Here is a 17096-nt window from a genome sequence, read left to right as displayed (position 1 = left end):
CCAGCCTTATCACCCACATCATACAGTCTCCCCTGTTGCTCCCTACTGAGGCCCCTGGCCGCCTCCGTGACGAGGGCCTTATAGGCCGCTTGCTTGAGTCGGAGAACATGTAATTTGTCATCCGTCACCCCACATTCTAGATCACCCTCCAACTCGGTTATCTCAGCTTCAACACGGGTCACCTCCTCCCGCTCGCGCCTCCGGGAATGGGAAATAAGGGACAAGGCCTCTCCCCGGAGTACCGTCTTGAACGCCTCCCACAGTGAGACCGCCGATGACACAGACCCCACATTCTCGTCAAAGTAGCCCTTAAGGGATTTAACCAGCTCTGCGCGAATGGTGGGGTCACGCAGGTACCAGGGATTAATCGGGACCACCCTACCCTCTCCCCTCGGAAGAATATCAAAGTGCAACAAGAGCGGGGAGTGGTCCGAAATACCCCGTGCCAAATGGCGCACCTTCCCTATCCTCCCCACATGCGCCGCCGGAACCAGGACATAATCTAGCCGTGAGAGACTACCATGAGCCCCTGAATGGAAGGTGTACTGTAACTGCGTGGGATGTTTCAGACGCCAACAATCCACCAGCCCCAAGGTATCCAAGAGGCCAGACAACCACGCCTGGGCACGGGGGAGATCCCTAGGGGGGTAACGATCCACAGTTCCGGAAACCACAGCATTAAAATCCCCCCCACCACTAGAATCCCCTCCGAAAGGCCAAGGAGGAGGCGCCCCAGATCCGCAAAGGTGGTCGTCTGCAGCCCCGGCGGGACATAGACAGACACGAAAACGACCACTCTGCCCTCCATTCTACCCACCAAAACCGTGTAACGTCCCCTGTCGTCATGGAGCACCTCATCAATCTCCAACAGGAGCGAGTTCTTAACCATAATGCCCACACCCCTTGAACCAGACGTGAAGCCCGAATGGGCCACAAGGCGGTAGCCCCGTCGATTCATAGCACAAAAGGAGTTGCCAATGAGGTGTGTCTCCTGCAGAAAAACTATATCGGGCGAAATTCGCTTCAAGAACTGCAGGACCACACCTCGTTTTATCCTGTCCCCCAATCCATTGACATTCCAGGACAACAGACTCAGTCCCCTACCCCCCATCATAAACAGAAGCCATCACTCGTCCCCCAGAGAGCACTTTAGAAATAACACAACGATACTTTTGCCTTGTGGTGTAAACGAACAACACCCCACCCCAACCCACCCGCCCCAACAAAACTCTCCCCTCCCTGCACCCCTGCATGAGCCCAGACAGCCCCCCCAACTTGCAGTGTGCCTGTCGCCCCTATATAATGAAACTAGCTAGACCCCCTAGAGGAGGAAAGAGTACCCCTTCTAGACCCCACACAACCTCCAAGGGAGGGGAAAGAACAAAGACAGAAGCTTGGTCGAAAGTGGCATCATAGACGTCCAGAGTGAGGCCCAACATCAACCCCTCAGTCCCGATCCAGTGGGCCGTCTCCTCCCGCTGCCCCCCCCCACCATCTCGATCACTACCCCCAGACAGAGTGTCCAGCCAGTCCCCGGCCGCTTCGGGACGATCAAAAAAGTGCGTCTCACCATCCACCTCTACCCGCAGCTTGGCCGGGAAGAGCATGGCGTATTTTAAGTTCATGTCCCGGAGCCGGCGCTTGACGCCCAGGAAACTCAGTCTCTGCTTCTGGACCGCTTGGGTAAAATCAGGATAAAAGTTCACCTCCATATTTTCCAGCTTAATCGGCCCTTGCAGTCTGGAGGCTTGCAGGATCGCGTCCCTGTCCCGAAAGTTAAAAATCCGGGCAATGAGAGCCCGCGGAGGGGCTCCGACCTTCGGCCTTCCCCCGGGAACTCTGTGGGCCCTCTCCACGGCAAAGAATTTACTCAGTCCCCGAGGCTGGAGATGGGTAGCGATCAGGTCCTCTACAAAAAGATCCGCCGCCGCCTCCTCCCGTCCCTCGGGTACTCCGATGATGCGGATGTTATTCCTCCGGGCCCGACTCTCGGAAACCTCCAGGCGCCGATCCATAAGCGCACTCGCCTGACGAAGTCGGTGCACCTCCGTTTGGAGGGCCGCCACCTCAGTCGTGAGGCCTGACGCGGTTTGGGCCAAAGAATCAACCCAGTCGTTGGTCTTGGAGAGATCAGCCCTCACCAGGCCGACATCCACGAGGACCGCGTCGATCTTATGCGCCAAGGTGTCGAACCGCTGGCCCACCGAGGCCTTCATCTCAGCAATGGCGCCCATGACGTCTTGCAGAGTCAGATCCGTGGGCAAATCCGGGGCATCAGGGGGGCCCTCAGAGGACTTGTGCGGTCCGCCGGGAGATCCCTTCTGGAGGGTATAGCGGTCCATGATGTTGGCCTGATGTACGGCGCCACGCCGGGTCGACTTGGTCTTCGACCGATCTCCATCTTGTTTCGCGGCCATCGCCACGGGTCTCACACCCGCACCAGCTACGCCGTCGAGGGCAAGCAATCAAGGCCACGAGCTCCGGGGGGCCACCCCAGATCGGCGGGGTGGGTCACAGCCGGCAGGCAGGCCGGGTCTCCCAGCGAGGCCACACCAACACAAAGAGCTCCGCGATCTCACTTGCAGAGACGGCAAGGGGGTGCGAAAGTGAAAGCGAAAGTGCGGGGTACGCGACTCGCCAGGCCCAGCCCGCCGTTGTTGTTCACTTTGCCACTGGGTCACCCCCTAGCGCAAATCCGGGGTCCGGCGAGAAGTAGGCCGCAAACTTCAATCGGTGCTCACTCCGGTACCCGAAGTCCGATTCGAGAACGGGAAACGGGTACCACCTCGGCTCAGGCTCACCAACACAGTCCCCTCAACCGAGGCAGGATGAAGACAGGATAAACGTAGGAGGTTGCGGAGGTCCTCGGGAGCCTCGCACCTACGCGGCCATCTTGGTTGCGCGCTAGGCTCCTCCGACCTGGAGTAAACATTTAAATATACTTTTTTACATAACAAAATCTACATAACTGCAAACAGTTATAATGCCTAGAAAAGCTCTGAGGAAAAAGCAACAGAAGCAACTACGGTATTTCTGCAGAACTGAGACACAAAAGGGAGAAAAGGCAGAAAAAGTAGTGAAAATAAAAGAGCTATTGGTAAGAGGACAAAGTCATTTCTGAAAAATGTATATGACACCTGCAAAGATTACAAACTATTGAATATAAAAAGCAAACTAGGAGAAAGAATAAGAGTGGAGAAGATATATATTACAAGAACAGGACATATATAACATAGACGGACACACCCTAACCAGGAGACAGAAAAAGTATAAGGAAATCAGAGCCAGGATGTTTTGTAGTAGAGTGGTTGTAAATCTACTGAGAAATATGAAGAAGGAGAGAGGCAATGAAACAGAAAGAAAAAGTTGAGGAAGTGGTTGATAAGGCCTTTGCTTTGAGGAGGAAGCTTTTCATTTTCATTATAAATAGAATGCAGACTCTTGAGAAAATAGTGCTTAAATGAGGAGACAAAACCAGAAGAAAAGATTAGTGAAAAGAAGTAACTTTTGTACAGTTTTTAATGGAGAATGGATACATGCTTCTACTATAGAGCCTTTCTTTAATGAAGAAAGCTATCTTGAGGATAACACATTAGTTCACACTATTGATGAACGAGGACGATGTTATGAAATGTAATGGCACTCCTATAGCGAAAGAGGTGATGGTATGTAGAAATGTAGAGCAAGTTATTGCAGAAGAGGTACAGGGAAGGTGTAGTCAGGCCCTGTACACAAATGGAAATGTGGTAGTGTTTGTAGTATTCAACAGCAAAACATTGATATACTAACAACATTTCTAGATATCTTTCCTGGGCGAAGATTAAAACACATAATAAGTACTTTACAAGGATTGGATCCTTGCAAGGTTACAAAGCATACAAATGTGGAGGGACACTCATTATCTTGTTTATCAAAGAATGTGTTCCAGAGTACCTTTCATCATTTGAGGATGTAAGCTGTACACCTCTCAACAATGCAAACTTTAGTTAGGAGGCTGTACTATGTGAAAACACCTGCTTTATGTTTCGGAGAAATTAATAGAGCATTTGTGCATGGTACTGTGGCAGAGGGAGAAACAGTTTGTGTTGATGTTAAGTTTCATTTATTTTGTCCAGAACAGGACTCTAAGGAAAATAAAGAGTTGATAACAGGAGGAGGTGCCAAACAGGACACAGGTATTATAGTTGATAGCTCTGAAGAAGAAATTACAAAATTGAACACAGTGTGCTCTTAAAAATCCAGAGCGGGTTTGTATATGTTGGCGACACAATCATTACAAGATTAAAACGTGCAGCTCCCCTTGCTCAAAAGTAATCCTGCTTTGCTCCATTGAAGCGAGAGCAGGTTTTCCTGCTCTCGCTTTAATGAAGCAAAGCAGGGTTTGCTATGGCAGGGCGGGAGCCGCACGGCTCCCGCCCTGCCATAGCAAACAGCAATGTCCCGGGGGTGGGCACCCCGGGACATTGCAAGTGCCGGCCGTGGGGGGTGGCGGTCCCAAGGGCCATCATTTAAATATAGAGTGCCACGGGGAGGTGGTGGTCCCTGGGATGTGTGTGGGGGCTCGAACCCCCCACACACATTTGTATTAAAAAAACAGAGCCCCGGGGAGGTGGGGGTCCCCGTGGTTGCGAGGGAGCTGCGTGTCCCCCCCACAAATCATCAATCATGGACCACCACCTCAGGGAGGTGGTGGTCCCCGGGGCTGCGGGGGCCCCCGCCAGCCCCTGCTATATAATTCGTGATTGCCCCCAGGACCTGACCCACCCAGGGGCTTAACAATAACAAAGCGCGGGAGTCCGCGCTTAATTTTTTTTATTTTCTCGGCAGGATTCCCGCACCCAGCGCAAATTCTGTTTTAAAAAAAACAATTTTCTTGTGACTCGGTTCTACCGAGTCACAAGATGGCTGCCAACACTTCCTAGTTTGGAGTGTTGGCAGCCAATCAGAGTGAAGCTTGTGCCCGGGAGGAGTCGTGACTCCTCCTCGGTACTCAGATATCTATATTTTTCTTTTTCTAATTTCTCAGGAACTACTGAACGAATATACACCATTTAAAAAAAGGGCTCTTTCTGAACCAAGGGCTACATTTCTGCCAAATTTGGTGTAATTCCGTTCAGCAGTTCGGGCTGTAGCTTTGTCTAAAGTTTACTATGGAAATTAACATGGGGAAAATGCATTTTGGGACCCCCCTTTTTTCTCAGTCCCCGCTTCACGAGTTACCCTAAAACTTGCAAGACAGGCTGACCGGAGCACCCCACTAATTTTGAAAATTTCGTGAAGATTCGTCAAACGGCACTAAAGATATTGGCAAAAGAAAAAATGCTATTTGAATGGAAACGAGGTCCTAACTATAATTACCTACTGGCGACCGCCAGTAGGTAATATATATAAATATAAATAAATATATATATATATATATCTATATATATATTACCTACTGGCGGTCGCCAGTAGGTAGTTATAGTTAGGACCACGTTTCCATAGGAAATCCGCAACATTCTATTTTGAATAACTTTGGCGCCGGTCGACGAATCCTTGCGAATTTTTCAAAATAGGTGGGGCGCTACGCTCCGCTCCTACCCTGAAAGTCTCGGGGGGATTCGTGAAGCGGGGGCTGAGATAAAAGGGGGGTCCCAAAACGCGTTTTTCCCATGCATTTTTCCATAGGACCTTTAGACACAGCTACAGCCCGAACGGCTGAACAGAATTACTTGAAATTTGGCAGAGAGGTAGTCCTCAGGTCAAGGAAGTGCCTTTTGTAGGTTTGGTGTAAATCTGTTCAGTAGATTCTGAGAAAATAGCCTTTAAATCAATATATATATCTGAGCCAGCTTACGGTGCGCTTACGGTGCGCTTACCGTACGCGTACGGTGGCGTGCGCGAGCGCGATTTTGATTGGCTCTTAGCTCTTAGTAAACATTCGAATCGGTCGAAACCAGGAAGCGGCGGCCGCCATTTTCTCTCTCGCTCCCTGAGTTGGGCAGCAAAAACGAACCCCAAAAATGTGTAAAGAGGCAGTTTCATGAGATCCTAACCACCCAGCATTGATACAGGGGTCCCCAAACCACCCCCAAGCCCAAAAAAAAAAATTTTTTTTTTTTCGGAAAATCGCCGATTACGCTTACCGCACGCGTACGGTAAAAATTTATAAAAAAAAAAATTATCCACATTCTCCCCACCCCGTGTGCAAATGGTGCCCGAAGGGCACCATTTGAGCATGGCATATTACAGCTATGAATTTAACAAAGAATACATTTCACAAAGATGTGCATAATATGTCCCCCATGTGCGCACGGTGCGCGAAGCGCATCGTGCGTACATGGCCCATCCCGCTTAACGTGGGCACGCGGTGCGCGCAGCGCACCGCGTGACCACCGTGCGTGCACGGCACTAACTGCGTAAAGTGGGCGTGCGGTGCGCGAAGCGCACCGCGTGCTCACTGTGCGCGCACGGTGCGCGAAGCTCACCGTGCGCGCACGGAATGAACTGCGTTAACTGGGCGCGCACGCCACGAATGGCGTAAAGTAACTTAGCATTTAAAAAACCGTACAAATTCACTGAAAAAACCATAGGTTTCACACACGTTATAGTTAGGAATTAGCATTAAAAAAACCTTGCAAATTCACTGAAAAAACCATAGGTTTCACACATGTTATAGTTAGCTGTACATTTCACTCGTAAAAAACCAATGAAATTCCCGCGTTATAGTTAGTGCAGGCAACTATAACTCACGCGACCGCAATCTTCTGCTGATGACATATGTGTCTTTATGAAAAAAAAGATTTGTAATATATGTATAGCTAAAATTTAATGGAAGAAGACATGGGCAAATAAATGTCGAAATACAGTATTAGCATCAGCAGAGGATTGCGGTCGCGTGAGTTATAGTTGCCTGCACTAACTATAACGCGGGAATTTCATTGGTTTTTTACGAATGAAATGTACAGCTAACTATAACATGTGTGAAACCTATGGTTTTTTCAGTGAATATATATATATATATATTGATATACATACGCATACAGAGAGAAAAACCTCCATGCTACTAAATATTTTAATGATAGAAAAAGCTATCACCTTGCTGAAGCTGCGAAACGTAAGTAGTTTGGGCTGAGTAATCAGCAACATAGTACTAACCATGGTGACAGAGAAGGGGAAACAACAAAACTATAACTAGGCCCAGAAGCAGGCCAAGGTAAAAGAGGCTAACCCATGGAGGCAGAGAAAAAAGGTATTGAGCCTTATCATCCAACGGTAAGGCACATTTAACAGAGCAGAAGCTGACAGATGATTGGACGAAAGTAAAACACATAGTCTCATAGGAACTACACACCCACAAGGGGAAAGTTCAACAGAAGAGATGCAAGCTAAAGAAGAACAACAATTGTTGATTAGAGGAAAAAATGTCCCACAGGAAGGTGGGGGAGGGACATCCAAATTACCGAAAGTAAAAGGGCAACACTCCTACAACCCTGATTATACTAAGGAACATCCGTGAAAAAAAAAACAGAATTGGGTTAAAGAAGTGAAATGCACAATAGAGGGGGGTGTTCTTTCTGAAGAAGAAACCTCAGACTAACCCCTGAGGGTAAGAAATTAAGATTCCATACAGAACAAAATGAAAAGAGTTGTCCATAGAGAGAGTTAATGAAGTGACAAGCAAGCCAACAAATAAACTCATTATAAGAGTATGAAACCATAATGTCCTTGGAGCAGTTTCAAGTAACAAGGAATCCACCAAAAGGTGGATGAGCCATTATCACACAAAAAGAGACAACATAGTGTCTTTGCAAGGATAACAAGCATACGCCTTAATGCCACGAGTGTGTATGAACTCTGAAAAAGGAGTTGTTCATGGCAAAATGGGAAAAAGACATTGCCTGTAGGCAATAAGTGAGTATGACACTGAGATTGGAGGTAGAAAAAAGTCGGCACTGAAGTACTACCACACAAATAAAGAATATGGAGGAAACCACAAACAAGATGACCAGCAGGGCTGAGGAAGTAAACCCATTTGTTTTTTTCTTAGAAACACCCTTGTGAAAATCACAAGAAGTGAATGAAACATGTGCACCAGAGTAGTCAATCAAAGGTGCACCCTGCTAAAAAAGAGCAAGAAGCTCGATAAAGAAATGATGGACACAGAGAAAAGAATGCCGTAGCTGGAAATAATGGCCAGACCAGTAACGTGGACAACAATGTAGAGACTGTGACACAGGTCCCACTACTCCAGTGAAAATTTAGAGCCTTTGGTGAAACAGAATTAGAGAAAAATGGTAACAGAAAGGGTGCTCCCTGAAAAGATCAAGAAGAAACAAGAGATCCATAAAAAAGAGATATCATTGAACTAGCTATATAGAAACTTCCCCAGGGGTAGAAAAGTGAAAGGTCCCTATAAGGGATCCTAAACTTAATTTATTAACATGAAGTGCCGGGGTAAAAAATTCCAGCAGTTAGGATGTGAGTCAGAGGTCATAAACTCTAGACCGCAAGTGGCTCTGATAAGTATTGTAGAACCGTAACCTGTCATCTACAGTGTAAGAAGGATAAGAATTATACCTGCAGGAAGCAGGAATACCACAGCAGGTGCCCAGTAGGTGGGATAGACAACAATGAACACCACCATGAAATACTCAATTGAGAAGAAGTGAGGGATCATAATTCCCCATACAAACTGAAATGGGTGGATTTAGGGTGACAGACAGGAGCAAGAGCAGAGCTAAGTTTCTGTTCCACTCCGACTGTCGTGAAAACGCAGTAAATCAGAGTCAGCATGAGCACCGAAAAGGCGGGTGCTATCAAAGGGCATGTCAAGCAAAGTGGTCTGAATAGCCTCCGAAAAAGCGAATGTGCACAGCCAGGCACGACAATGTAGCCCAACTGAAGAAGCCATGGCCCGACCTACCGATTCAGTGGTATCCATCCCACATTTAATCATTAAATAGCCACTTGTTGCTCATCTTGGATCAACTGGGTAAGCTCGCTTCAGGTGTCATCCGGAAGCGATGGCAACAGGCGTGCCAAGTAATCCCACAATGTATGGGAAAACTGTCCAGGAAAGCAAAAACGCAAAGCAGAACTTGTGGAGGAGAAGATATGCCTGCCACAGGTGTCCTGTCTCCTGAAATCTCTGTCTGATGGAACATGAGGAAGAGAGTCGATATCATCCAGGGATGTGGAATTCCTATAGCCCGACGCCCAAGACATATTGTTTGGGTTCAAGGGCAGCAAGTTTTCATGTGTATTTTGTCCTTGGGACAAGTAGGCCCAACCCCCCACAGCACAAACTCTTTGCCTGCCAGTTTACAATACTATATTACAGATCAGGGAAGGGCATTGTCTGTAGTTAAGGTAATATTTGTGTCCATGTGGTAATGCTGTTCAAACTTGCATTCATGGTTCATTAATGCAAAGCCTTTATTATTAAGGTGAGCGCTGTAAGTAAATTATGTAAGCTCGGACTGCACTACTGACAGTGGTTCCACTATAAATATGTGTACACACATTTTCAAAGTTTAGCAATATTAGGCTATGTATAATGCTCCAAGAATGCTCTCTGATTCGATGCAAATATTGGCAGAAGCTTGAAAGCATAATTGTTGATTCTTTGCTTGCAAAATAAAATGTTCACAAACAAATGCAAGTAGGAAAATAAACATTGCGCTTAGCTACTGTAAAATTTTAGATACCATGTCTTTGCAGCATCATTTAGTAAAATGTGTTGATGTATGCTAGTATTTTCCAGAAATATTCCTATTGGAAAATCAGTGTAACCAGTTTCAATAAGATTATCGGAAACAAAAATAAACAATCATTGGCAAAGCCAGTAGGTCTGACATTGGTGGTCAGCATTTTGATTTTATCAATGCGTGACTTGTTTTGGCATGGGTTTTGTAAAACTTTTTGGGTGTGCAAACTAACTGGCCCTCACCATTATAACCAACATTGGCAAAAGCAAAAACAGTTTTTGGACTCAAAAAGCACACATTGCCACAGTAGTTCATGGCACTGAGCAAAATGACATTGTGCGCTGATATGTTCTGTGTGAAAGAGCAGAATGCTGTCACTCACAGTGAAGCCAGCCGATAGACAGTTAGAGACAGAAGTTTAATCAACACAAAAGGTCATTGTTAACGCCACACCTAATAAGGGTGCCCAATTATTAAAGAAAGTCTCAAAAGTGCACCCACAGCCTATGTCATAGCATTAGGTGCAGATTTACTGTTTCGGGAAATCACAAGAACTTACACAAGTAGGCCAAGAATTAGTACCCCTAAAAAATATTTATGAATCGCATTTAAGCATGAGGAAATGGGCATGTGTAGATTTGCCCATGCAAAAATCTGAGTGTTTGCAAGTTCACTTTTACTAACCCCTTTGTTCCCCAGCCCTGGAAGAGGTTTTAAGTCTGCCATTGTTAGGCGTACATTTCCAACCTTTCTAAGTATGGCAAAAGATTAGAGAAGAGTTGGTGAAAATCCTTAAAAAACATGTAATGTAGTAGGTTTACACTGACTCAAAAGGGCATTCCAACCATGAAGCTATTGCTTACCACTATCTTCAGCCCCAGTAGGTAGATCGGCGGAAACGTGGCAACGTAAGGGAATTGCTAGTTTTCAAACTATGGTATGAGCCCTGGCATAATCAGAGAGGCTAGATCAGAGCTCTTATAATTATGAGATTGCTACCATAATATTTGGCTGCATTACATGCCACAAAACGGGACAAGTGGATTTTGTTACAGGACAAGTAGATTTATGAAGCAACTTACCCCGTGAACAAGTAGATATTTTATTAAATTCCACACCCCTGTCATCTGATGGCAAAGTAGCTTGTACTACCAAACTATGAGGATAGGGTGTCATAAGAGACAGGTCTGATCACCAGGGGCCGGAAGGTGTCAGTTAAATATAGATCGATCCACTGGGGCCCCTGTATTGGGTTTAGCCCAGCTCCCAACAAAATGTAATAGAGGGCGTCATTATAGGAAAGCACCGGCTCCACCCCTGTTTGGTTTTGATGGAGGAGGCCAATTAAGGAAGCAGTAGATGTTTATACAGAAAGAAGAGTTAAATCCAAATCCGTGTTGTAAGCGCAGAAAAGAAGAAACTGGTGTCAGCGCACTGGGCCGGGCTTATATGGACTCAGGTGATGTCGCACACATGAACAACTTCGGTACGGAGTCGCACAACGTCGTCTACCAACGCACAGGGGTACTGCTGAAAGTTTTTATGGATTCAGTCTAGCACCTGGGGAGAATTCTAAGGTAAGGGATTTGAAGAGAGACGTCTCTATCAGATTTTTTATAAATCTTGGATATGTTTAACCTATTGTCACTTAAAATGTTAAAGTAGTTTTGCTCAAACCTCAATTATACGCTGAATCCACTACTTTAAGTAAGTTGTATATAACAAGGTGTGGTTACCAACAACTGATTAGCGGTGTTTATAACAAAAGTGTACTTAAACCTTACCTTACATAGTCATCATACAGACCCTTCTACAAATAAAAAAGGTCACTCTTACAGCTCGTATGCATATATGCAATATATGATAACATTGAAGAGGTGGTCCTATTTGGTCTTACATCCTAGTATAGACAACCACAGTGTAAGGATCCTTTTCATTTATGATCTAGACAATATAGTATCATACCTGGGCACTTGTATTGGTAGCAGCATCCATTTGGTTCATAGACTCGTACTGACTTTGCCCCATCGGAACAATCAAACTGAACAGCAGGTGGGCAGGTATCCCCGCTCCCCATGATCATTGTGCCATTTACGCATATCTTTCCTGGACATGGCTGCAGTGAAAAGAATTAAAAAGATTGAAGTTTCATAGGTTTAACGAGTTCTCTGCATCCTTGATAACAAATAGCTATGGTAGCCTGGGAATAAAGTACTGTAAAATCAGGTTCAAAAACATTGGCCAGTGACATTTTTATAATGCACAAATTAATTACCATGTGGCTCAAAATATGCTTAGACTGGAGATACAATAGGAAATTAATTCAGATCAGCAAAAGGTAGAAAGTGAGTTTGGTTCGATCAAGAAATTGAAAATAGGTCTACTTCTTTAGAAGGAATATTGTTAATGAATGGCTAATATTTTTACAGCCTTTATGAGCTGATTCTTTATTTTTACAGCCAACTATTTTTCACCATTCGGTATTGATATGCATTTCAAGGGAGAATAAAGCTAGAGTTGTCACACAATAAATTAACATCGTAAGCCAAAATCAGAAGTGCATCTGTTAATTTGAAGTCCAAATAAAATACACGAGCATTACAGTATATATTAGATCGCCGCTATGCCTTGGGTATTTGAAAGGAAGACACCACCAGGAGGGTAGGAATCAACTTTATTTTGTCTGACGTCCTTCAGCTCCTGGCAGCAACTGACGCTACCACAGCACACTAAATTCCAGGGCAGACCCACCACGAGCCCACACAAGCTCCAACACACACATTCCAACACCCCCCCCCCCTTCCTTCACAACAACAAAAAGAACAGAGGATGAGAACAAAATGAAAACAGCAATTGACAAAGCAAGAGAATGCATAATGTACAGAAAACATAATAAAAAGTACATACGAATAAAAACATAGGCATAAATAATGTACAGATCAATATAATAAAAAAAATGTGAAAGGATAAAAACATAGGTATAAAACATCATTAGGTGAAAAACCTAAAAACAGGTTAAACTCTACAACATTTTGTAATCTTGAAACTTGGAAGGAAAACCTGGTAGAGCCACCCCTCGCAGGAACACAGCCAGAATGAATATTCTCCCTCCCATGAACACCAGCAGGCACTACCACAGAGGAGGAATGAACACCAAATCTCTTGACATAACCAACCCTGGATTCATGTACCATGGACACAGAACTTTTATTCCAATCCATACCTTGCCATTCTCCAACACCACCTCATGATCCCTCTCTGCAGACACTCTTTTGGGTGATGAAAAGCGAGACTCCTCTTTGCGAATAAGACCGGGCTTCTTGACACTGACCCAATCTCCCACCTTAACAGACAAAGCACCACAAATTCCAGACCTAGTATCATACTTAGCCTGAGCGGCAGCCCTGACATTTACCACATCCAAAAACAACTTCTTGTCAACCTCTCTTCTAGACATCCATTCCTTGTTCAAATTGGAACCAGCAACTCTACCTCTGAGTAAGGTAAAAGGAGCTATGTCAGTGCTAACATGAGGTGTAGTCCTCACAGCCCACAACATGTCGGTAACAGCTTGCCTCCAATGCAAACCATTGACCAAAGCCAGCTGTAAGTGTTCCTTGATAACACGGTTGAAGTGCTCAACTAAACCGTTGCTGCGGGGATGATAAAGAGAAGTGAGAATATGTTTCACACCAATGTCCTTGAAAAAATATTGCATCTCTTTGGAAACCAACTGGGTTCCATTGTCGGATACAAATTCTTCAGGAAAACCCTCCCTGAGAAATACATCCTGAAAAAAATTGATAACAGAAAACGAGTTCACATTATCCACGTATCTGACCTCAGGCCATTTTGACATCTAGTCAATAAGAACCAAAGCATATTTGGGAGAGAACTCCCAATGAGCCCAAAATGACCAGCAATATCAAAAGCCAATTTGCACCATGGTGAGTTTTTCACCACCACAGGATCAACTGGAGAAGGATGGGTCACTTGAGACTTGTCACTTACAACACAAATACAGCAGTCACAAACATAGTGCTCAACGTCTCTGTCTAAGCCAGGCCACCAAAAATCCTCCCTGACTCTACGTTTCATGGCACGAATTCCCGGATGACCTTCATGGGCCAAATCCAAAATCCTCTTGCGCATGGACACCAGAACTACCAACAATCCCCCTCTCCTTAACCCCCCATCAACCACGGATAACTCTTCACTAATCCTTTTATAAGGAACCAACTCGGAGGGACAATCTTTGTCATTGGGCCACAATAACCTTCATAACTTCCGCATCACTAGATGTGGCTTCCAGCTAATCTTGTTCAGAAAGTGCACCGCCAACAGTGTTCTCCAAAGAGCACACCTCACAAACCATTTCTATGTCACCTGTTGGCAACTCACATTCACCACACAAGAGGGGTAACCTAGACAAACAATCGGCTACATGGTTCTTAGCACCTGCCACATATTCAAGACAGTAATAGAACTTATGCAATCTATACTGCCACTTCTCAATGCATGGCGTTGCCCTGCCACCACTTTTAGTGGTGAAAAGATCAATCAAAGGTTTATGATCAGTCCTCAAAATAAATTAATTACCGCGCAAAACATTTCTGAAGTGCTGGGCATCCCACCACAAGGCTAAAGCTTCCTTTTCAATGGTCGAGTAAGTGCTTTCTGCGCCCCTTAGAGTCCTTGAAGCAAAAGCTATAGTTTCTTCACAACCATCCCCTCTGTTTTGCATGAGGACCACCCATAAACCAACATTGCTTGCATCAGTGGATATAATGCACAGATCATTATCATTCAATAGTTTAGGAGGGCGAGAATGTACAATTTCTTGCTTAATCAGCTCAAAATTGTTATTGCAATCGTCATCCCACACATATTTAACATTTTTCTTCAACAAATTCGGCATGGATGCTGTTTTGCTGGAAAAGTTGCAAATTTGACGTAATATTCCACCAACCCCAAATAAGAACGGAGCTGATCCTTGGTCATAGGTGTGGGTGCATTCTGGATAGCTTCAATAATTTTTAGTTTAGATTCTACTCCCCTGTGGGAAATGTGATAACCAAGGTAGTGATGGAGCAGGTAGAACAAAATTGTGTGTACCTCCTCTATTTTGCATGAAAAGGCTAACTATATAACATACTGATTATAATATTACTAATGATTTGCGGTGTGATATTAATTCAACCCTTTGCATACACCAATTATACGTGGGAAATTGCTATTTGCATGGCAGAATAACTCAAATAACTAAAATACGTACGCATATTAATAGTTAACTCCCTCTTGAAGAAATTTACATTTATCAAATCTTGTTTATTTTATTTTTTTCTTGTTCCGCTGGATCAGTTTTTCTGGTAGCAGAGTTATGGTTTTATTGCATTGGTTTGGTGATTAATGCTTATTGATTTGATTATTGCTTATTGATTTTCGATTTTTTTAAAATTGATTATTGATTGTGGACGTTCGGATAAGTATTGGTTCATGTATTAACACTCTATGTTGAGTCGCATTGCGTTCTATGTTGTTTTACGACTTCTGGGATGTAGGAAGTTTGTAATAATTCCGTAGTAGGGCAGATTGTGCGCTGCTCTCGGGAAAGACGGAATTATTGTACCCTGTAGGTACACGGGGAAAACGTGTGACAATTGGAGTTGCACGACGCATTGTCTGGGTTCGATTTGGTAACATCGTCGTGTGTTGCCATTAGGGTATTTTCTGTATGAAAGAAGTGTATGGGTAGTGAAGGCCACCTGTGAAATTTTGGTCTTAAGTACCAGGAGTCCAAAAGGAACTCTGATTACGCTTATCACTGGGAAGGTAATAGGTGTTCCCTAAGCTTGCTAGAAGGATAAAGTAGAGGGAAGTGCTACTTTATTAACAAGTGTAATAATTCTGTAGTAGGGCAGATTGCTGCGCTGCTCTCGGGAAAGACAGGATTCTGTGTAAATGAACTACATTTTCCGTATGAATGGATGTAAATGAAATAGCATTCAAGTTAATTGTGAAGCTCTGGTTTTAATTCTCAGGAGCATTGGGTCTCCAACAGGTGTTTTATTTCTAGAGAAACGGTTAGCTAATGCTTGCTAGAAAGGTAATGTAGAGGGAAGTGCTACTTTATCGGCAAATGTAATATTTCTGTATTAGGGCAGAGGTAAGCGCTGCTCTCGGGAAAGACGGAATTCTTGTGAAAAAGGTCAAGACTATCCTTTTGTTAGCAAAACAGATAATGGTGGCGTTTTTATGTCGTTACTAACAGAATTTTAGTAAAAAGTGAATGTAAAAGTTTATCAATACATTTTGTAAAGGAGGGGTCAGCAGAAGCAGGAGTAGCGAGAAAAGCTGGCGCCAGAAAGACCGCGCTGGGATTGGTTAGTCAGTAAGGGACTAAGACGCTCCCGATTGATGCGTTAGTGTGCGCCGTGCTAGGAGTGGAGAATTACAGGGTGACGTAGACGCCCCGGATTGGTGCGTTAGTGAGAGTCGCGCTGGGATTGGAGAATTGTAAAAGTGACATAGACGCTCCGGATTGGTGCGTTAGTGTAAGTCGCGCTACGATTGAATAAAACAAACAAAATAGTCGTAGAAGAAATCTAGTGATATAGAAAAGAGAAAATTATGTATTACGATCCACTAGAGAAAGAGAAAAAGTCCTGGTTCGGAAAGATCAAGAACTTATTTAAAAAGGACAAACCGATTGTGACTAGAGAGGGACAGTTGCTTCCTCCAGCGAAATCACCTGCATCCTTTATGGTTGCGAAATATGGTTATCATACATGTATTTGATTAGACAATTGGGCAAAGTATACACAAGATGATAGAGTTTTAGCCTTTCCGGAACATGGTTCATTCAATTTAGCGGTATTGAGAAATTTGAGAGAAAGAATGATGAATCTAGAACCAAGACCTAGACCTACACAGTTCGAAGCATTGACAGAATGGGAAAAAGAGATGTATGACAGAAAACGGCAACGGAGTGGCAGAAGGTACAGATATATGTTTGGTAGACCGTGTGGACAAGAGAATCATGATGATAGAATGAGGAGATGACTGATGGGTTGTTCCCTATGAGAAATGTTGAAGAGACTACTAGTAGAAAATGTACAGAAAAGAGAAATAACACAGGATCAGAAGGATATAGGTATGGTGTGCATGAATCGGAGGATGATGTTCTTGAGGACATGTTTTATAAAAATCCACCCCCGTATCAACCAAATTCCACATTATTGACACCAAGTGCCCCAGTAAAAGAATCACCACAAAATATAAAGTTCGAATCAGTATCACATGAGGTAGGAAGAAATAATCCCTTCAGAGAAACAGAAAATATTCAACCTAGTAAAATAGCAAATGAAAACTCAGCTGAACTAGCCAGAACTACTTTAGAATTAACTG

The 17096-nt window shown here is 44.3% G+C and overlaps 1 protein-coding gene across 1 annotated transcript in view; it reads right to left on the bottom strand.

Annotated features, from left to right (window-relative positions):
* Positions 1–17096, bottom strand: part of LOC146860841 (uncharacterized) — a 915295-nt gene that overhangs the window by 255579 nt on the left and 642620 nt on the right. Inside the window, exon 32 of the mRNA XM_085646176.1 lies at positions 11655–11805. Coding sequence (XP_085502302.1) covers positions 11655–11805 — 151 coding nt within the window. The remainder of the gene's footprint in view (positions 1–11654; positions 11806–17096) is intronic.

The sequence above is a fragment of the Triturus cristatus genome, chromosome 3_1 (genome assembly GCF_964204655.1).
Source record: "Triturus cristatus chromosome 3_1, aTriCri1.1, whole genome shotgun sequence".
Classification (NCBI taxonomy): Eukaryota; Metazoa; Chordata; class Amphibia; order Caudata; family Salamandridae; genus Triturus; species Triturus cristatus.
Note: the sequence above shows the minus strand (reverse complement) of the source record. Positions and strands in the feature narration are given on the sequence as shown.